The sequence below is a fragment of the Rhineura floridana genome, chromosome 7, assembly GCF_030035675.1.
Source record: "Rhineura floridana isolate rRhiFlo1 chromosome 7, rRhiFlo1.hap2, whole genome shotgun sequence".
NCBI classification, from domain to species: Eukaryota; Metazoa; Chordata; class Lepidosauria; order Squamata; family Rhineuridae; genus Rhineura; species Rhineura floridana.
In genome coordinates this window covers 88109529-88132332 of record NC_084486.1, presented here as the reverse complement: position 1 = coordinate 88132332, position 22804 = coordinate 88109529, and the positions used below count along the sequence as shown (strand labels likewise).

Sequence of the window (22804 nt, the reverse complement as noted above, 5' to 3'; positions counted from 1 at the left end):
TACTTTGCGTACTCGATGGTCAGAGGCAGTATGCTTCTGAATACCTGTTGATGGAAATGGAAGGATGGGAGAGGGCTCTTGTGCTTAGGCCCTGCGTGTGGGTTTTCCATAGGCATCTGCTTGGCCATTTTGGAAACAGGTTGCTGGACTAGATGGGCCACTGGCCTGATCCAGCAAGCTTTTCTCAAGTGAACACAGAGATCTGGGTGAAATGTGAAGAGTATGGGACGAGCTAAATAAGGAGCCTTTTTATGTGACCCATTTGCTTGTATCCCTCTGGAGGGGAACTGAGGTCCAGGCTTTCCGTTGGTCCAAGAAGCCACCCATTCTGCTTCCTAACACAAAACAGCACCAAACCCCAATAAGCCTTAATTTTGCTGCCTCCAGACAGAAATAATCCCGACACTCATTAAAGTCTACAAAGCTTAGATGAGAGGGCCAGAGTGTTGCTTTGTACACTCTTCCCCTTCCCCTATAAGCATGGGGAGAGGCTGTGCCATGCCATCTCCTCTTCGCGACTGCATTCCCATGGATATGCAATAAGTGCAGTATATAAATCCTAAAATGACAAGTACCTAAGAGACAGATTTAAGCCTCTCTAAACCAGAGATCTACAGAATATGCTAAACACGCGGTATCTCCCGTTAGCTAAACTTTTGAAAATATATACCACACATTGCATTAAATTCAGGTTCACACATTAATTTACCAGGAGCAGAAGATGCTGCAAGGAACATACCACATGCCTGCAATAAGCTCAACTTTGTGCTATCATCCCCAGTGCCTTCCTACTGAAACCATCTAGTCTGATTGTCACCTCCACTCATCCTATCGTGAAGCCTAAATGCTAAACCTGCTTGTTTAATGTACAGTGACACCCCCACCACATATACACACACAGACCCAGAACTAGAGATTCATGTCTTGCCCCCTCTCTTACTGCAAATAAGAGAGGCCCAGCAGACAGCATGATACTTATGGGAAGACATAGGCAATAACACAAAGCCCAGCCAATTGAACACAAGTGGGATGTTCAGCTCCCAGTTTGTTAACATGCAAACTGTTAGAGGATCAGCATCACAATGTACACAATGGTATGACTGGTGCTAGTTATATTGGATCTGCTGCCACAGAGAATCTGCAACCAAGCCAAATTCATGTCACATGTACACAAGGAATCTAATGACAGTGAGAACGGAATAGATTAGTTAAGCTACTAGGGGACAAAGAGAACTATTACAATAGTTACTGTATAGAAACAGAAGAGGACAACAAAAAGGGTAGACCAAGAGCCCTGTTACAAAAGATTAGAGAAACGAAAGCAAAATTTAAACCATGAGTAGGGATGTTGAATAATCAACTGGGGAACACACTGACTGACCGAGATGAAATAAAAGGAAGATGGAAGCAATACACTGAAGAACTCTATAAAAGAGATGCCAGGATGACAGATTCATTCACAGAGGAACCGTATGATGAAGAACCAGAAATGTTAGAATGTGAGGTGAAAGCTGCTCTTAAGATACTTGGAAGAAACAAATCACCAGGAATAGATGATATACCAATAGAGTTGCTACAAGCTACTGAGACTGAATCTGTCCAAATTTTGACAGAAATCTGTCCAAAAATATGGAAAACTGAACAATGGCCCACAGACTGATAGCGTTCCATATACATCCCAATTCCAAAGAAGGGGATTCCAGGGAATGCAGTAATTATCGAACTATTGCCTTAATATCCCATGCAAGTAAAGTAATGCTCAAGATTCAACAAAGGCTCTTATCATATATGGAGCAAGAAATGCCAGACATTCAAGCTGGATTTAGAAAGGGAAGAGGCACCAGAGGTCATATCGCAAACATACGTTGGATAATGGAACGGACCAAGGAATTTCAGAAGAAAATCACCCTGTGCTTTATAGATTACAGCAAAGCCTTTGATTGTGTAGATCATGAAAAACTATGGAGTGCTTTAAAAGAAATGGGGGTGCCACATCATCTGATTGTCCTGATGTGCAACCTATACTCTGCACAAGAGGCTACTGTAAGGACAGAATATGGAGAAACCGATTGGTTCCCCATTGGAAAGGGTGTGAGATGGGTGTATTTTATCACCCTATTTATTTAATCTATACGCAGAACATATAATACGGAAAGCAGGATTGGACCAAGATGGAGGTATGAAAATTGGAGGGAGAAATATCAATAATTTCAGATATAAAGACGATACCATACTACTAGCAGAAACCAGTAATGATTTGAAACGAATGCTGATGAAAGATAAAGAGGAAAGCACAGAAGCAGGACTACAGCTGAACGTCAAAAAGACTAAAGTAATGACAACAGAAGATTTATGTAACTTTACAGTTGACAATGAGGACATTGAACTTGTCAAGGAAAGTCTTCAGTAGGCCGAAAAGCCAACAAAGATGGTGCCTGACCAATATTTAAGGGGAGGGCGTTCCAAATAGTAGGGGCCACATCACTAAAGGCCCAAATCCTATATTGTGCAGAACATGCCTCCTGATGAGGTGGTATCTGCAGGAGGCCTTCACCTACAGAGCCCAGTGACCAACTGGGATATATAGGAGGTGAGACAATCTTTCAGGTATCCTGGTCCCAAGTTGTACAGGGCTGTATACACCAAAACCAGCACACACCCTGAATGTAGCCCAGTAATGAACTGGCAGGCAAGTGCAATTTTTTTCAGCAGCAGTGTGATATGTAGGTGATATCCTGCCCCAGTGAGCAGTCTCGCCACCTCATTTTGCACAAGCTGCAACTTTTGGACCAACCTTAAGGACAGCCCCACATAGAGCATACTGCAGTAATTCAGCCTGGAGGTTACCAGTGCAGTGATGACAGCAGTCAGGCTATGTCGGTCCAGAAACGTATGCCACTATCTTACCAGCCAAAGCTGGTTAAAAGGCTGTGTTGGGGTTACTAACACAGGATCAAAAGCATGAGCGAGTGAGGATTGGGCAATCTGAGATGGAGGCAGAATCCCCAGGACCTCTGCCTTTATCAAACACAAACCTGCACCTCCCATGCCCAGTGTCTCAGAACTATAACGGATGGCAAAACCCAAAGGCACTGGCTTTCTTCCTACCAGAACATCTTGTTCTTTGGGGAGCACGACACAGCTCCTATGCACCCAGATTGCAGAATGCACTTTGAAACAGGCACTTCAGTAAAGGATTTCACTCACATGCATTCTACAGATGGGGAAAGAACTACGCAAGAACAGCCAAGCTTACACATGCAGCAAATTAGGAGCAGGGCTGTGAAATGAACTGGGAAATCCTGGCTCCTAGCTCTTCCATTTTCGCTGATCCAGGATCAGGAACAAGTGCAAGCCACAAAGTCTCCCTCCAACAAGCGCACTAGGCCACACTGCCTCCAAGAGACCCCAAAGAATCCTGCATCCAGCAGTGCCCACTCCTTTCTCAATGGCAGGAACACAGTCCAGGATTCCTGGCTCTCAGTCCTCTTAATGGCCATTTGGCCACATTCTCTTCCTCTTGTTGAAGACCTCTAGATCCCTTTCCTCAAACCCCAGATCACACAGCTTTCAACCCTAACCACCACCCTGAGGCCCCATGTACTTGCAGCCCCCACTCTCACCAGAGAGATTTATTTTGTCAAAAGCTTTGGCACAAACAGCAATGCTGCTATCTGCCAGGCCCCAGGTCCCTATAAATATGCATCAGGCCACATTTATGGAGATAGATGGTTCAGGGGTCTGTCCTGTGGTTGGCGGGGGAAGGAAGAGTTAGGGAAGGGTGTGGCCACATGATTAATCACTGCCCACTCTGTTTAAGGGTATTCATCATGGCCCACTGTCAGGTAAATCACTGGAAAAACACCTCTCTAGTAATTAATGGGAAGTGACGGATGGACAGCCCCTGGGCCCATTAATCTGGACCATCAGCAGCAGACCAAGATTATGAATGTCAGGATGCATAAACTGTATACCAATCAATAGGGCCAGGAATTCATCCAAGGTTCTCATTTCCGAGGCACCTCCGGTGCATTAGGCTCTGCTCACCTTCCCCGCTCTGCTTCTCCCTCCCTTCTTTTCCCCTCCTCTGATTTGAACTGAAAAAAGATCCCTCCCCCGCTAAGCAGATTGTATGCATAGCATAGAGTCGGGAGGACAGGTATGCCGCAAAGGAACCACACAGAAGCCTCACAGACAGTGCAATGTAAGCAAATGTCCCCAAATGAAACCAGACACGGCGACTAGCTGCATATTTAGTCTTCAGTTCAATCCACTTCCTTCCATCACAAACACACACATCTGAGGGATTAAAAAGAAGTAGCCTCACATCACATATTCCCTGGACCGTGCTGGTAATCAGAACCATTCCCAAACCTCACTCTCCACTCTGATAAGATTTTGTCCCGGCTGATAGTTAGAAAGTGCCCTGGATTGGAGCAACCTCTTCCATCCAGTACTCAGCCCCAGGGAAACCTGAGACTCTTTACATCACCTGGCCCACAGTCCTCTTTGCTGTATGTAGTCTTAGCACTAGGTGGGAACCAACATGACGTTTACAGCGTAGGGTGCCTGTTCTACACCTGAAGGCAACTTTTGTGTCCAATCTCCCATTGGAGAAGTGCCAAATGAAACTGTTGGCCACAGGGACAAAGATGGCAGACGCCATCAATTTCCACAGACTCCTGAGCTGCATAGGACCTTCTCTGGAAAGCAGGGAAGGGTCCCTCCAGATGCTGTTGGACTACAGCTCCAATCATCCCTGATTGCTATCTGGGGCTGATGGAGTAGTCCAACAGCATCTGGATGGTCACAGGTTCCTCATCCCTGATCTGGAGTCTAGCCAACCTTGAGAAAAACAGACAGTCAAGGAAGATTCCCTGGACATAGTAAAATGCTTTTTGTCCAGCACAAGGTAGTGCTGATACAGATAGTTAAGGTGTTAAGATAGTATCTCTTGGAGTGTGAGGCAAACTTTTTACAGAGAGTGTAAGGAGTCCAGAAAACAGTCCAATCCATTTCTTAACCAGGAAGCGGGCAGAGCTGCTGGATCTTTTCCATTCTCCAATAAGCTAATTTCACCAGCAGAATAGTCCCCTTCATCTTTATTGACTTGGTGAGAAGAAAACATATCATCAAGACAGCTTCAGCCGAGAGGAGTCATTTTTCAGCACAAAATATAATCCATTTCTTTCCAAACAGCCACACCCACTGTGAACGAGGGATTGTGTTCAGCTAACTGAGTGTTCTAGGGATCCCTCACGGCAGCAAACTCTGCTACAGCTCTGTAGGGGCAATGGCACGTAAGAGTAGTGCTCACAGTCACATTCAGAAGACATTTGGGTGGCAAAGACAGAAGTGGACACCACCCAGGGTGGATGTAGCCTTGTCAGCATAAGAGGCCACACGGGCCCAAAGAGAGAGACAACGGGGCCATGAGTGGGAGGGCTGGAAAGGAAAAAGGCAGAGTTTCCCTCTAAAAATATGATGGTGGCTTTTAGGATTGAAAGTCTACTGGGCGTGCTCTCAGGCCAGCCGCAGTCCAACAGCATGATGGCAACAAAGTGAATTTGGGGGCATTTATTATCTTAGGACTGCTGACATTTGCTGATTTCAGTGCTTTCTCACAGTCACAGCTGCTGAAACAAAGGGGGTCTCAGGTTCTGTTCAATGCTTTTTAGCCCTGATGAACATAGAGATAAAGAAAAGATGTGACTGCAATACATCTGAGAGCTCAAGGCTCAGTACCAGGAAGTCTGGAAACATAACCCCCAATGAATGCAATACGTATTTTAAAGAGCCTGGGGAAGGGGGCACTCTTGAACCAAGTAAGACTTTTAAAACATAACTGTTGGTGACCCTCTCATCACCTAGACCAGGAATAGACAGGAATAGCTAACTGGCAGCTTGGATATGGTTCTCAAAAGAACTTATTAGGTTCAAGGTAGCTCTACCAAATTTTAATTGTATTGTTTAAAAAAACCTGCACGGTTTTAACCATAAGGAAAAAGAAGCAACGAATTTACAAGTGTGTTTCACTGCCAACCTGCCACTTGAAAGGATCAGTCCCCCTTCTCCATCTTGCATCATCTGATTGCATGTGATCCACATCTGTGAAGCCCTTTCCATTAGTGGATACCAACTTAATTACAGAATCTGACCCAGCATGAGGTCAGGTTGTTCCAGCTCTCCTCGACCTACACTCCCCCAACGCAACAAGTCTTGTGCCACGCTGACACTTTTAGTCCAAACTTGGCCTGCAAATTGTAAGCCTTCCTGAAAATGGCTTATCAGTCCACTTCCTCCCACCCCACCACTGCTCATTGGGCTGGAGAGCCATCTGTCATTTATGCTGAGACAACTCTGCCAGCGTCTCTCATCTTGAAGCAGCACAACCTGCACCATGCCATGGTCTGAAGAGCCACAGCCAGCCATGCTTCCTATTAAAACCCTATTGATGTCAGGATTTGCAGCCTTTTCAACAACCTCTGGCTCTCCTTGTTGTACCCTCTTAGGGAAGGTCTACAGTTTATGTGGCAAATACAACTGTTCTGTTTATACTGATGTTTCCACATGTGAAGTGTGGACATCTCACATCTGTGGACACACATTTGGGAGCCCCTGGCCCCATCAAGGTTCCCAGACACATCCAGATAGTATACAATATTCATATCTTACATGGAAAGACTAGTGTAACATCAGCGTACAGACAGCAGTTGTGTTTGTTGTGTCAACCGTTAAAGCAGTTTATTTATTTAAAGGACATTTTTATATATATACAGTTGCAGTTGTTGCGTAAGTGTGAAGCAGCCTTTATCCAAAGGATCAAATGGAATCCAGCTCATAGCCTGGCAAGACCTGTACAGCCCAGTTTATCTCATCTCTAAAAATGATACTGTACAGCTGAAAAGCGACAGAGAAGGACAACCAAAATGATCAAGGAGTTGCAGCAGTCTCCATTTGAGAAAAGGCAAAAACAGCATTCCCTAACCTGGTGACCCCCAGATATTTTAGGCTACAACTCCCATTATGTCCAATCAGTACGGTCATGTTGACTGGGCCTGATGGCAGTAATCCAAAACATCTGGAGGGCACCAAGTTGGGGAAGGTTGGGCTAAAACATTTGAGGGTGTTTTTTTAAAGATGACTAAGGGTGCAATCCAAGTCCTATTTGTGCCAGGTTGGGGAGAGGTGGAGGTGGCAGACCCTTGGCTGAGCTGACAGGCTCCCGGTGCCGCTGGCCTCTGCCAGCAGAAGCCCTCCATCCCAGCTGAGCTACGGTACCACTGGTGGTCCACTAAGGATGGCCAGCACAGCAGATGGAGTGCTGGCAGAAGTCAGTGGTAGCCCCAAAAACAGGGCGTTCCAGGGGAGGAGCCACGGGAGGGACTTATGCAACATCCAAGTCCCCCTCAGAGTACTCCTACGGGTCTCAATCCCCACGAGAATTCCTCCAGCTAATAGGCAGGCACACTAAAAATACTCCCATGGCGGTCTACAGGACCACTTACTCCCTGACAGACCTGTTTGTGGGAGCTGGCTCTTCCCTACCGGCTCCTGTGCACAGCTCCCGCTCAGAAGTGTAGTTATCCAGGGTCTTGGAGGGTCTTAGACCCCTTACTTTTTTGGGAGCAGGGTCCCAGCACAGTCCCTATGTCTCCAGCGTCCTATTAGTCAAACAGCATGAAAGAGGAGTGTGTTAGCTACTGAGAAGAACCTTCTAACATGCTTCCTTGTCCTTTCTTGCTTATTGGAGCCAATCAGACTGAAAGGAGGTGAGTGAGCCACTGTGAAGACTCTTCTCAGTAGCTAACACACTCTAACACACTCCTCTGTCATGCTGATTGACTCCTAGGGACGTCTGTTGTTGTGGAAGAAGGACACAGGGGAAGGACTGAGGAGTGTGGAGATGACGACAGAGAGCAAGCAAGCGAGGGAGGGGGCGTGGCTGGGAGGGGGCATGGCTTGACTATCATGAAGGGACCCTGCACTTCTGGATTTGCCACTACACTACTGCTCCCGACGGAGCTGATGCTCAGCTGGGCAGAGGCTTCCAAATTGGGAGTGGATGCCGCAGAGCTTTCCGCCGCTGCTCCCCCCCCTCTGGCTGGTTCCCCATCATTTGGATTCCTCTGTAAGTGGAGACACAATAAAAGGGGGGGAAATTGCAAACAGTACAGAGAAAGTGGATAGGTAGATTTTTTTCTCCCTCTAATAGTATTAGAACTCAGGGCACATAATTAAAACTAATTAGCAGTAGATTCAGGACACATAAAAAGAAGTTCTTACACACACTATGCGTAATTAACACTGAATTCACTGCCACAAGCCGGTGGTGATGACCACTGGCTTAGAGGGCTTCAAAAAGAGATCAGACAAATCTCACAGAGGAAGAGGAGGAGGAAGTCAGTTAGCAGCTATCTGCCAGAATAACTAAACAGAATTTACAGGTTCAGAGTCAACATGTCACTGAGTACCAGCTGCTTGGGGGTGAACAGTAGGGAAAAGCTGTGGCCTTGACGCTAGCTTGTGGATGTCCCAGAAAAATCTGGCTGGCCATACATAGAAATAGTAGGCTGGACTCCATGAATGCTTGATCTCATCCAGCGGTGCTCTTCTATCTCATGAACCTACCCCTGCAATGCCTTAAGCCTAACTAAGCCGTGGCTACCGTATCAGCCTCTGCAGAGATTTGTTTTTTGTTTTTTTTAAGGGCAGGGAGAGAAACAGCAGCCCACAAATTTCATTCCTTAGGATCCTGTATCTCCCTTGCATCCGCAGTCTATTACACACTTCATCAGACGCCCCCCCACCCCGCCACGCTTCGGCACCAACCCATTTCATGCTCAAGAGGGTTGAATCAGTGTCCCTTGGCGTGTCTCCTTTTCACACTACACCAAACAACGTAACTTCCAACTTGCTGCACTAAGTTCTGTGCTAAAACCCTTAGTCCACAATGCAGGGCATGACAGCAGCTGAAGAACCACAGAAGCAACAAGGTAGCTCCCAAACCTGGTATGCTATTGTTCCAAAAGCAAAAGCCTGATGTTGATTCTCGGGCAGACAGCCTCCAGGGCAGGGGTGCACACCTCAAGTAACTTTTGAAGGCCACGTTTACTGATTCAACAGGGCTGTAGCACTATACTGAAGTGTTTTCCTTCAACTGTGTATTATTTTAAACCATTCTTTATTAGCTTTCTTCTCTTTGCATCCCATAGCAAGTGCTCTCCTTGCTCTATACCATTACATCTCTCTCAAAACCATTATTTTAACCCTCCCCTCCTTTTTTCTCTTTCAAAATTCTCTTCTCTCTCTCTCTTGATTACTGCCTTTTTCTGTTTCTCCACCCACAGGTCTTCCTGCAGCCCCCATCATCCTTACCCCCCTTTTTCTCTCTGTACCTCAAACTTGTGTCTTCATTATCTGCATCGCTTCAAGTTTCACAGTGCGCTCATCTCTTTTCTCCCATGTTCTTTTCCCCTATGCACAGTTATCAGCACCCTTCTCTTCTACAGGGAGCTGGACTCCATGGCCTTATAGGCCCCATCCAACTCTACTTTTCTATGATTTTTCTCTACCCTCGATTCGCTACCCCTTTATTTCCTCTTTCTTAGCCCCACAAGTCGTTCAGTGTGGCCACTTCCCAGCCATCCCTTTTCTTCCTTTATTGCCTCTCTTTGCCTCTATTCCTCTATTATGTCTAATTTCCTTGCAGGGACTCAGCAGAAGCAGAGCCAGATTGGTACATAATAAGATCTCCCTCATTCATGATTTAATTGTGGATGAGGCAGCCAATCTGGCATGTATAACCGAGACCTGGGTGGGTGAGCAGGGAGGAGTCAGTCTCTCCAAGCTATGTCTGCCAGGGTACCTGGTTCAGCATCAGGGTAGACCTGAGGGTCGGGGGGGTTGCTGTGGTCTATAGGAGCACCATCTCCCTCTGCAAGCACCCTGTCCATGTGACTACTGGTCTGGAGTGCTTGAACCTTGTGTTGGGTAAGCGGAACAGACTGAAGATTCTGTTGGTGTACCACCCACCCCGATGCCCAACAGACTCCCTAGCTGAGCTGACGGAGGTGGTCTCGGGTGTACTGTTGAGATCCCCCAGACTGTTGGTTCTGGGGGATGTCAACATCCATGCCGAGGCCACCTTATCTGGGGCGGCTCAGGATTTCATGGTTTCCATGACAACCATGGGACTGTCCCAACATGCCATTGGCCCAACACAGGTAGCAGGACATACTCTAGACTTGGTTTTTGCAACTGGACATGGAGATGGTTATCTGAATGTGGGAGGCCTTACATCAGTCCCTCTGTCATGGACAGATCACTGCTTGCTGAAGTTTAGACTTACAGCGGCTTTTCCCCTCTGCAAGGGTGGGGGACCTATTAAGCTGGTCCGCCCCCAGAGACTAATGGATCCAGATGGTTTCCAAAGGACTCTGGGGAATTTTCTGGCTGAAAGGGCTGGCGCTCCTGTCGAAACCCTGGTTGAACTGTGGAATACAGAAATGACCCGGGCAGTTGACATGATTGCTACTGAGCGCCCTCCCCTGTGTAGAGCTTGTACAGCTCCATGATATACCCCCGAGCTGAGAGTGATGAAACAATATAGGAGGCGGCTTGAGTGCAGATGGAGATGAACTCCTGGTGGATGCAATTATACACTGGTAAGTGCCTATGGTAAGCTGTATTTAGGGGCAGTGAGGGCAGCAAAAAAACAATATTTTGCTGCCACTATCAAATCATCAATCTGCCGCCCAGCAGAGCTCTTCAGAATTGTCTGGGGGCTATTACACTCTGGCCTCAAGGACATGGTAGAACCATCTGAGGCCCGCTGTAATGAATTTGCTAGGCACTTCCAGGATAAAATCTTTAGCATCCGCCAGGACTTAGACTCCACTGTTATAGCAGGTGAATCAAGTGGGGTATCCAGAGCACAGCCTTGTCCTGATTTCTTGGATGAGTTTCAGTTGGTACAGCTTAAGGACGTTGACAAGGTGCTGGACAGGTTTGTGCAACCACTTCTGTGCTGGATCCTTGCCCTTCTTGACTAATAAAAGCTAGCAGAGATGGAACAGGTGGCTGGGCCAGGGAAGTGATTAATGCCTCTCTGCGAGAGGGGGTGGTCCGTGGCTGCCTGAAAGAGGCAGTAGTCAGACCACTCCTGAAGAGACCCTCCCTGGACCCAGAAAATCTTAATAACTATAGGCCGGTAGCAAATGTTCCATTCCTGGGCAGGGTCCTTGAATGAGTGGTGGCAAGCCAGCTCCAGACACTCTTGGATGAGACTGATTATCTGGATCCATTTCAGTCTGGTTTCAGGCCTGGTTCTGGCACAGAAACAACCTTGGTTGCCCTGTATGATGACCTCTGTCGGGAGAAAGACAGGGGGAGTGTGACTCTGTTGATTCTCCTTGATCTCTCAGCGGCTTTCGATACCATCGACCATGGTATCCTTCTGGGACGACTGGCTGAGTTGGGAGTGGGAGGGACTGCATGGCGGTGGTTCCGCTCCTACTTGGCAGGTCAGCTCCAGAAGGTGGTGCTTGGGGAACATTGCTCGGCACCCTGGACTCTCCAGTATGGGGTTCCACAGGAGTCAGTTCTGTCCCCCATGCTGTTCAGCATCTACATGAAACCGTTGGGTGTGGTCATCCAGAGCTTTGGAGTGCATTGCCATCAATATGCTAATGACACGCAGCTCTATTTCTCCTTTTCATCTTCATCAGGTGAGGCTGTCAATGTGCTGAACCAGTGCCTGGCCGCAACGATGGACTGGATGAGGGCTAATAAGCTGAGGCTCAATCCAGACAAGACTGAGATGCTGTTAGTGGGTGGTTCTTCTGACAGAATGGTGGCTGTCCAACCTGTCCTGGATGGGGTTGCACTCCCCGTGAAGGAGCAGGTTCGTAGCTTGGGGGTTCTCCTAGAACCATCTCTGTCACTAGATTACTGCAATGTGCTCTACGTGGTGCTACCTTTGAAGATGGTTCAGAAGCTGCAGCTTGTGCAAAATGCAGCAGCCAGACTGGTAACAGGGACCAGATGGTTCGAACATATAAAACCGATTCTGGCCCGCTTTCATTGGCTACCTGTATGTTTCCCTGCTCGATTCAAGGTGCTGGTTTTACCCTATAAAGCCTTACATGGCTTGGGGCCACAATACCTGATGGAACGCCTCTCCTGAGATGAACCCACCAGTACACAACACTCAACATCAAAGGCCCTCCTCCAGGTGCCTACTCCGAGGGAAGCTTGGAGGATGGTAACAAGGAAGAGGGCCTTCTCAGTGGTGGCCCCCAAATTATGGAATGATTTGTGTGACGAGGTGCGCCTGGCGCCAACACTGTTATCTTTTTGGCGCCAGGTCAAGACTTTCCTCTTCTCCCAGGCATTTTAGCATGTGTTTTTAAATTGTTTTTTATTGTGTTTTTAAATTGTTTTTTGTGTTTTAAAATTTGTATATTTGTTTTTATTGTTTTTAATTGCTGTAAACCGCCCAGAGAGCTTCGGCTATGGGGCGGTATATAAATGTAATTAATTAATAGGCAAGCAAGCAGGGCTTTCACTCTCTCAGCAAGAGACACATTCTGGTAGGCCTTTTGACACGGGTAGCTGTCTGGAAAAGCCGGTGCCAACTCCTTCATGTGCCTCTGAACACATGAAGAGAGGAGAAGTCATGTATGCAGACACAGGGATGCTGTAATCTCTCCTTTTCATGGGCTTTGGTGGGTCATAGAATCTCCCATAAAGAAGTGGAAAGGACCACTAAAGGGCATTAGGAATCCTCCCAGAAGGTCACAAATAGCCTCCAAGGAGATTACAATCAACCTTCAAGTATTAGGTAAGTAAATGTAAGGTTGTAACCATAGGTCATAAAATCAAAACATACAGAAGAACATTAAAACATCGTACATGCTAGCAAAATAAATAAATAAATGAAATCACCGAAGTATGACAAAACCTAAGCAGACGTAGCGCATCAAAATGCACACAGATCCCACGTTTCTCTACAGTAGCAGCTGGGCTCTGCTTACAACCCACCCTTGGAATATATAATCCCATTGGAGTTCCAGTCTTGGCAAAAGCAAGTAGGATCCTGTAAAATATATCCCACCAAGGTGAGCAATTAGGACCAGCAGGTGCTGCTATTTGGAGCAGAGAGCTCATCCCTTGATAGGAAAGTGAGGGAAGCCAACTGAGACATTAGGATACCCCTACAGCACAAAGCCCTCCACTAGACCTGCCCCGGCAGAGCTGCCAGTAGCAAAAGCTGAAGTGGCACCCCATGATCTCCCAGCAGCCTATATTGCTTCCTGGCAGCAAACTGTATTTTTAGCCTTTGAGGTTTCCGATTCCGCTCAATCCATAATTCCATCAACAGAATATTTAGCCTTAGAGCCTTGATCACAGGAGAGAAATGGCAACTCCTTGGACTGGGCAGCGAAGGGAAGGCAGCACTACTATCCTTTGCCCCAGAGCACTGAGGAAACAGAGCTTACGCCAGCTCCATTTTTGGCCCTAGGGATTTAACTGCCGGCCTCCTCAGGCTCAGCAGTGACCAGAACTCAAATCTGGTGCCCCACCCCTAACTCTTTTGCGAAGTGGGAGCAAGTCTTGATTGGTGCTTGGGGAACAGCAAAGTGCTCTTGAGGGACAGCACCAGGTGTCACTCAGCGCTCACACTTACACTATGTCACTCTTTATGGCCCGCCGCAGAGCAGGCACTTCTTACAAAATAATAATGCTAATAAAAAAGAGTGAAGTGCAAGGAGACTCCAAACAGCCCAAATTAGAAAGCCATTTGGACTGTTACACTCATTTAGTCTCCAAGCACATGGCAAAAGTGCCGCCTCCTCTCCACAATGTGTCAGCGGGAGCACCTTGACAAAGGAAGGACGAGGCCTCACAGCATCGTTTTCTCCAGTAAATACAGTAATAGTGGGCCAACCCCCAATATCAGACTCCTGTCAACCCCCACCCCCCCATCCCAAGCAAAGCTCTTCATCTCTTGCAGGCCAGGGGAACTCCCAGGAACAGCTAACTAAGCTCTAGCAGCTGAGACAATAGATACATTAGCACAACTCTGTCAGCACTCAGATTGCTGTACAGGGAAAAAGGGAATTTTAGTTCTGAATAGGTATGAAAGTCCCTACCCCAAAATTTGCTTGCAACCAGCATCCAACAGTAATAAAACAGTAAAAGCCACATGCAAAACTCAGCAGCCAGCCTGGAAACAGCTAATGGCATCAAAAAGAAAAAAGGGAGGCATGCAATGAAAAAGACAAAAGCAGAGAACCAATCTCAAGATGCTGGAGAGTACTGCACTTTCTATCAATGTCCAATGTGTTTCAGCCAAAACTTCTTCAGGGGCTTTTACGGCTATGTACACACTGCACATTTAAAGCACGTTGCTTCCCCCAAAGAATCATGGGAACTGTAGTTTACCACTCAGAGCTATAATTCCCAGCATCCTTAACAAATGACAATTTCCAGGATTCTTTGGGGGAAGTCATGTGCTTTAAATGTATAGCATATACACAGCCTATAATTCCTTACAGGCAGCTCAGAAACTTCTGCTTTGAAATCATTGCAAGACAAACCTCTCCTGCACCACTCAAACCATTATAGCCAAACCATGACTGCCCCCTCCCCAGTCTTTCTTGGAGAGTCAAATGGCATAGGCTCAATCTCACCTCTGGTGGAGAGGGCTACAATGCTTGCAGGATCCCTCATATAGTGGTCCAAGGAAAGCCTAAAAATATCTTATCATTTATGCTTGCTGTTGGTGCTAGAGAGTGTAAAGCTCCTCATTCAGCAGCAAAAGACTGAACTGACTCCCATCAGAAAGCAGCCTGCAAACCAGAAGAAGAAAAACATTGCCTCAGGGCTGAGTCATGCTCCCTTGCACTTGAGGAACACTTGCAACACTTGTCATAAAGCCAGTAAGTAGCTTTGACTCCAGCCAGCTGGATGGCAGGAGATCCATATCCCACCCTTGCCCAGATTCTCCATCACCTTTTAGAGTTATACAATTTCCCATCTATATAATTCTACGTCCTTTTCTTTTTAACAAATCTGTTGCCCTCCATACTCGATTCCCCAGTGGAATAAAAAGAACAGGGAATAAACTGCACTTCACAAGGCAATTCCAAACATGCAAAGACAAATATATTTAGAAATAGTAAGACACAGCAGATCAAGCAGTTAATTTTTCTTCCTGTTGCATGTCTTCTGAATTAAGCGCTATCACCAGTTCGACACAAGAATGGGGTCTGGAGTGAATGGCACTCCTTTAAATTTCATGGAAAAAGGCAGTGCAACAAAGGAGAAAGGTGAATTAATTATTTTGGTCAGACATTAAGGGAATTAGGCAGGATTGCACAGATATATCAAGGGCACAGGCCCAGCCAGAGAGCACATCAATTAAAAAAGAGGGAGAGAGATGAAATTAATAAGGAGTCCAACAGGGAATAAGATTATTTAAATCTGTCTTGAACACACACAATAAGAATGACCTTGTGAAAAAAATCTGCTACATCCATCCATCTGAAACTAGCACCTCATGATGGCATACATTCCAGGCCAGATCAGGTTTAGCAAATTAGCCAACTAAATCCTGTTAAGCTAATGTTAAAGGATGGAATTCTGTCAAGGGGGTCTAACCAAGACATAGTTTGCATAGCTGGCTCTTGCTCCTCCTTCCCTTTTTTTGCCCTCCTTCTCCCTAAGCGTGGTTGGATTTCTAGCAGGAAAGAGACATGCAGTTTCTAAAATGTCTGCTGCTGAGCCTAGCATCAATACAAGATATAAGAAAAGGGCCAGACCAAGAAAGAGTGACAGTGGTGGGATCATGGGTGATCAGGGCAACCGGGATTAAAAGAGCACAAGACTGACTCTATCAGAATTGCCATCAAAAGATACCAGGTGGAGAAACAGCATTAAGATTCAATGCAACTGAACTTCATAAAATTCCTCAAATTTTATTTCCCAACCGCCTGACAATTACATTTGCAGATGACACAAAGGGGGAATTTGCAGCAAAGAGCTGAGAGAGAACAAGGAAATAATTCAAAGGAAGGGAGCGAGGCTAGAAATAAAACACGATTCAGTTGGGCAAGGTGCAGCTTGCAGAGACAGGAAATGCAGACACTGAGCAGGGACAGAAACCTGGAAAGAAACACAGGGTGAGAGCAAACTGGAGATGAGCTGACAATGATGAAAGAGCTGCTGCTATTTCAGGCTGCAGAGACATCACACCCCAGAGGATGGGGGGATGACGGACTGGACGCACCCATAATCAAGAAGATCAGCTTTGCCCAGAGCAACCTGGCAAACTGGATGGAATTGGTGGGTACACCTGGAGGATTAAAATAGGTAGAGGCCAAAGGAAGTGACATTCTCTGTGGAGGGTAGGCCTCTGATCTCCCATGCACAGTTGCCCCTCAGTGAATCACTTAGGCATGCTCCTCTCTCCTCCTTTCCTTCAGTCCAGTTCTCAGGAAGCACATTCAACAATCATTATGCCCCTCTGCAACAGGAAGAAGCCCCTCTGTTGGGGACAGTCCGTATATAGTTGCCAAGACTATAAGCCTAAAAACGATGATAATGGGCATCAAGCAGGGCAAACAACTTCACATGGCAGCATTTGCAAGACAGCCAAAAAGCTGCACAATGAGAGGTTGGCTGTACTGCCCTCCCTTCTTGACCCCTCCCTACCACTCACTCTTCTGAGAATAATTCATGCGCACTAAGCCAAAAGATCCTCATTTGGCCCTTCCCAAACCCATTCACTTGAAATCCACACAGCAGTCATTCCCCAACCGTGGGCTGTAGCTTCAACAGTTTTACTCATCAGAAACCAAGTTCTCTGGTCAGAAGTTGGAAATCACAGAATTCTATTTTTGCAAAGTCTCTGTTGAGTCTCCGAAGTTGCAGAGAAAACCTTGAAAACTTGTGAGGGAGATAGTCTTCTAACTTGCTGCTCTCTTTGTGGGTTCCCTTCAGTCACTTTGTGCTCCCCAGAACCTCTCTACTTTCATCTCGCTCTCTAATTGTGTGAAGTCCCCGCCCCTTCCGCAAGTAGGGACTGTGCATTTTAACAGGAGTGAAGGAACACCACTGATTCAATCTGAGACACGTAAAAGAAACAGGGTGTACATAGCCAATGGTTTCAGAAAGAAGAAGGAAGCTGCTGGGCCAAAAGGTCACAAAATACGTTAAATGCTATTCAGAGAATGGATTCAACCAGGCCTGTCAAAACTTTTGAGGCCCAAGGACATCTAAGAAACTTTAGTGGGCACCACAACATGCCCATTTCATAAAAGAAAAACTAGTGATACTCAGAACCCTCTCCCTAAAACAAGCAAAACACCTACAAACACCCCAAAAGAAAATACAGAGAAAAAACAGAGACCCCCTCAAATAGCAAAAAAAACCGCACCTCAATTAAAAAAGAAGAAAGAAATTGGGATGGACAAGGCACCTTGGCAGTTGCCAGCAATGATAGTCCAATGGCACTGTGGTGCCCATGGATGCCACATTGGGAATTAAGTAGTGTACAAAAAGATAGATTCCCAATATGGTGCTCAATGACAGATTCCTAGCTTTTTGGAGTACACTGTTGTTTTTATTATAGCCTGGGACTACAAGAAGATCTAAATCTTAAAACAGTAGCATGCAGCCAGATTACTGGTATCCTCCCTAAATAATGCAGTTTATACACTGCTCAGTCTCAGTAGTTGCTACTGGTGCTCCCTAAGGAAGAATTCTATGAAGTTAAAAAGTCTGGTCACACAAACATACACCAAGAAAAGGTGTTGCCAGCAAAACCATTTTTATGCCCCCTAAGTGCTTCTCACCCTCACATCGCAGTACAAACAGTGTTCTTGCCAGAAAATGGCCCATCATGCAGCTGGTCACCATCAGCCACATGTGAACAAGGCAAGGGAGCTGAAAACACCATGATGAAGAATGGCACTTATGGTGTGCACTCGTAGGAGACAGTGAAAAACACAGCCTGGCAGCTGGGAGCGAAAGGATAGATGTTTTATGAGGCATCAAGCACCTGGGACTACAAGTGCACTAAGAGCGGAGGGAGGTACAGTGCAGCTCTGCTGAGGGACACTATATAACTTCCCTCCAGCAGGGGCTCTGACAAACAGAATCTCTTTGCAATTCAGTAACGTCCCAGCACTTACCATGGTTCATCCATCGTACCCAAAGGACTATAGCTACTGCTCACATATATTTTTCCTGCCCGATATGCACAGGAAAAGGGCTCACCTAGAGGATAAGGGGCAATGATGACCTTCCCCGAAATATAGCATCAGGTACCAGACAATGAGAATACAAAGCACTGCTGAAACTCAGAGCAAGAGAACCAGGTAAGGGACAGAAACAGCCTGAAGCTGCCCCAGGGAAAGCAGTTCCTTGGACCTTGGACAGAAATTAACAAACAGGAATGCAGGATCACCGAATCCCTAATAAAAGTTTGGAATGTTATTCCAAGCATGTTACACTTGTTTCCTCTAACAGCCAGATGGGGATGCCTTGTTATACATTGAGAAAAAGTATTCCAACCAATATCAACTGAAGGGATACCTGCTCCCTCTTCCACGCTTAGGCCTGTGACTATCACTTGCATTTTAAAAGGAAGTCAGAAGAAAGGAACGAAGATGTTCAAAATACCGCTATTATGCATATATATGCAAGTTGTCTCAACTCCCCCCATTTTAAAAAAAGGGAGTCTGAATGTGTGGTGGGGAGAAATCTGTATACCATAGCACAAGGAGTTTCAAAGCCATCCCATTATACCAGGGATGGGAAACCTGTGGCCCTCCAGATACTGTTGGACTTCAGCTCCCATCAATCATACACAGAATGGGCATTGGTTAGGAAAAATGGGAGCTGCAGCCTAACAACATCTTGAGGGCCACAGGTTCCCCACTATTGCATTACACTAATCTAATACGTTGCACGGGCAGCCATGGATACACCTTCACAAAAGGTGTATCCCACACAAAAGTGCATTAGTAACTACAGACAGAGTCAAGTAAATATCAAAATATGACCAAAATTATTTTATCACTCTTGCATAAAGTAAATTTACCCAGATGCATATATTTGCACTAGTTTCATATTATCTTCCAGGCAAGCACTAGGCTAGTTGTGACCTACAAAGCCTTTAAGAAATTGAGCCAATGTACCTAAGGACCTACCTCTTTTATGCCTTGTTGCAAAATTATTATTATTATTTATTTATTTATTAAATTTATATACCGCCCGACTAGCGATAGCTCTCTGGGCGGTGAACATAAAATAGTATAAAAATACAATGAATAACAAAATAATATTAAAATACAATCAACAATACAATAAACATTTTTAAAATTAGATCAATGTAACTTAAAATGCTTCAGAGAATAGGAAGGTTTTGACCTGGCGCCGGAAGGAAAGCAGAGTCGGCGCCAGGCGTACTTCCTCAGGGAGACAAAAACCATAGTAAACAGTTACTATTTGTTCACTAAAACGGACAGTAAAGGTATGTAGAAGCACCTCTGATCATTCACCATAGCTATGAAATGTCTTTTCTCTTAAGACATGATATTATTGGAGCCCACTAGTAGATTGTTGAGGCTGAGTGTGAGAAATATCACCTCATCCATTCTTAACTCAGAATGTATTGTCACTATTGAAGCATTCATTTTAAGTGTATATTTTAATATCAATAATATACTGAACATTTTAATATTCCATTTTGTTATGGCTTCTTGACTTTAAACAATAAAGAGAATATATGTTATGTCTCCAAACATTATTACCTGAAGACTTGCCTAGGATTTCAGCATCCTTTACAACACTTGGCTTTGGGGGCACAAGTTAGACAAGACATTGTGGTTATATCAATGATCTTTCAGTTAAGTTTTATTTGAGCACTGTGCACCTATACAATGGCACCTGACACAAACATTCAGAGTGGAGGAGGCTAACAAATCAGATAAATATAAATAAAAGCCCCATCTTCAGACTATGGAAAAGGTGATCCAGATTCTCTCTAGATGCAATATTATACAAGGTTCTCTCTACAACTAAAAGGACTCATAACGTACTGTAGAGCATTATGCATACACACAATGAAAACTGCCCAGAGAGTTATCTCATATAAACTACACCTAACACTAAATAGCACACATTCAGCAAGATCACATACTGATAGCATTTGAGCCAGAATTTAGTCCTGAAATCAGTTCTGCAGGACTCATCCTAGGGTTATGTAGTACAAATAAAAGGGCACACCTCAAGGGCCTATGCTGATGTCATCACCCCTGTTTTTCTTTCATGCTATATGTAGGCTTACAAGCATGAAGCATCACTCTAGGCAGCCCTCATGAAATGGAGACTTATCCCTCAAGAAACATACATAGGGATCAGGCTAGAATTCCCCATGAATTGAATAAAACTTATTCCCAGATAAGTACATAGAGGACTTCAGTCTTAGCCTCCTTACAGGGAGGGGAAATAACCTGCTGATTATTTGGGAGGGGGGCACCAAAACAACATAAACCTCATTGGTGCACTCCAGCACCAAAGAGGGGAAGCACTCAGCATTTAAGTAGGTATTTCTGAAAACTATACAAGCCTCTGGAAGCCTGCCATCTTTGTAATAAAAAACATGAAAGGAGAAAACAACTTTTAAAAGACTTCTCTAAAATGGCACAAGCATTAGGGTAAGCCAGAAGAGTTGTGCTCCTCAGTGCCAGTGATGTCACAGGTATTATCCAACCGAAGCTCATCATACTTGCAAACCTGTATTTCACACAGGTCTAACAATCTTTTGGAGAAAGTGCAAAGGGGAGAGAGATTTACCCACAAAATATTGTGGCATGAGTGATAGGAAAATGCAATAACCCCACAATGTTATCTTGAAGGAAGAGGCCAGGGTTCCTTTTAACAACTTCACATTTACTGTACAAATATGACACTCGTCTGGAAAAGTCCTAATGCAACACTGAATTTCCTTCAGCGGCAACTATAGCACTATCCTGCTCCAATCTGAATTACAGGGCAGGGTTTTATATATATATTACGTTTATCCTATTGTTTTATATAAAAGTTATGTTATATATTAAAATACAGAGTCGAATTATATCTACTGTATGACATTTAAGCCTCAGCAGCTTTCTTCGCAGACATCAATCACTTCCCACCTGTTGCTCGAAGCATCAGCCCGAGAGGTAGCCGAGCTGGTGGAAAGGAAGCTATCATAACCATCATCACACTACAAGATAGAGGAACATCTAAAAGCGGGGGGCGGGGGGGGGAGAGACCAAGAAGTGTCAATAAAGGGCATTAAGAATATCCAGACCTAAAATGGGGGGAAAGGTAGAAGGGGGAAAAATAAGAACTTTTACAAAGCTGTTTTAAAGACCCGATATAGAAAAGCGGGGAGGGGGGAAAGCCAGTTACCGGGAGCAGCGAAGAGTCGTGCTGCCTCAGCTTCTTCCGCCTTTGCCGCTTCCGCCCCGCCTGGCCACGCCCCTTCACGGCGAGGGATTCTGGGAAATGTAGTCTGGACATATTTATTTATTTATTTTATTATACTTGTATACCGCCCCATAACCGAAGCTCTCTGGGCGGTTTACAGTAACTAAAAACATTAAAACAAATACAATTTAAAACATATCTTATAAAAACAATTTAAAACACAATTTAAAAATTTAAACAGTATAAAACACATGCTAAAATGTGTAATCACTGACAGTCCTTAAACCGTGCCGCGTTCCCTCATGTCCTTCCTTTTTTTTATGACGGATAATTTTCATACCGCCTGCGCAACGGTTCATTGGCATTCACCCAGTTTCCTCCGTGTGTACCTCAATGAACATGGTGCTAGGATGTAACGCTGCTGGCACTGCTGGCACGACGCGCCTTGTGACTGCCCGGAGTCTATAAATCATTTTTTCTTCCTGTGAATCTCAAGCGTGTTTCCGTCAGCGGCGAAGGAAAGGCATTCTGCATATGCTCACATGTACTGTAGTCCCCGAAGAAGTGGAACGTGCTGATCCAGATATAAATTAGAAGTAAACTGCTGTGTCCTCAGCACTTGTGGACAGCCAAGATCTTTTGATCTCGGGAACGGTCCCACATAGGCAATGCCAGAAGATAGGCGAGAGGGAAAGCCCCCCCTCCAGTTGTGGAACGTGTGTGAGTACATGAAAGAAAGGCATTTTGCATATGCTCAGAGTCATCATAAATCAATGTATATAAATTACAAAGAGAGGTAATTATTGCAGCATAAACTACAGTCTTGTGGTACATTAAAAACTAACATTTTTATTATGACATACAATGAATGTTTATTTATTTATTTTTATTTATTTAATTACATTTCTAGACCGCCCTATAGCAGAAAGCTCTCAGAATGTGTTAGTCTTTAATGTGCTACAAGACTGTTTGTTGTTTCAATACATATAAAGAGTAGTTTCCCATGGGCTCACTTTCATCTATTGCTGGTGACAATACTGGAGTGAGGGAAGAGAACTTTCAACTCCATCAAAATCAATAGGACTTAACTTCAGAAAACATGTATGGAGGATGGGAGCATTATCAGTGGAGGCTGGTGGCTCCAATGTCAGTGGGACAGTGAATCCGCTCCAGGTTTTAATCTGAAGTGTCAAGGAGCTGTCCAAGGTGCTGAAAGCTCAGATTAAAACCCAGAGCGGATTCACTGCCCCACTGACATCAGACCCACCAGCTTCCACCTAGTATTATTGTGAAATATACTGTGGTTTGCCTTTCAGAA

General features: G+C 45.2%; 1 protein-coding gene across 3 annotated transcripts in view; it reads right to left on the bottom strand.

The window, feature by feature from the left end:
- R3HCC1L (R3H domain and coiled-coil containing 1 like) overlaps nt 1-21902 on the bottom strand; it is a 47814-nt gene extending 25912 nt beyond the window's left edge. For 2 of the 3 annotated variants that reach the window (XM_061636306.1, XM_061636308.1), the window contains exons 1-2: nt 21876-21902; nt 21469-21571 (exon numbers count right to left, since the gene is read on the bottom strand). In XM_061636306.1, coding sequence (XP_061492290.1) covers nt 21469-21571; nt 21876-21887 — 115 coding nt within the window. In that variant the 5' untranslated portion in view covers nt 21888-21902. Of the gene's footprint in view, nt 1-21209; nt 21438-21468; nt 21572-21875 lie in introns of those variants that run through there. The other variant, XM_061636307.1, reaches the window with a different exon arrangement.
- Nucleotides 21903-22804: the final 902 nt, after the last annotated feature.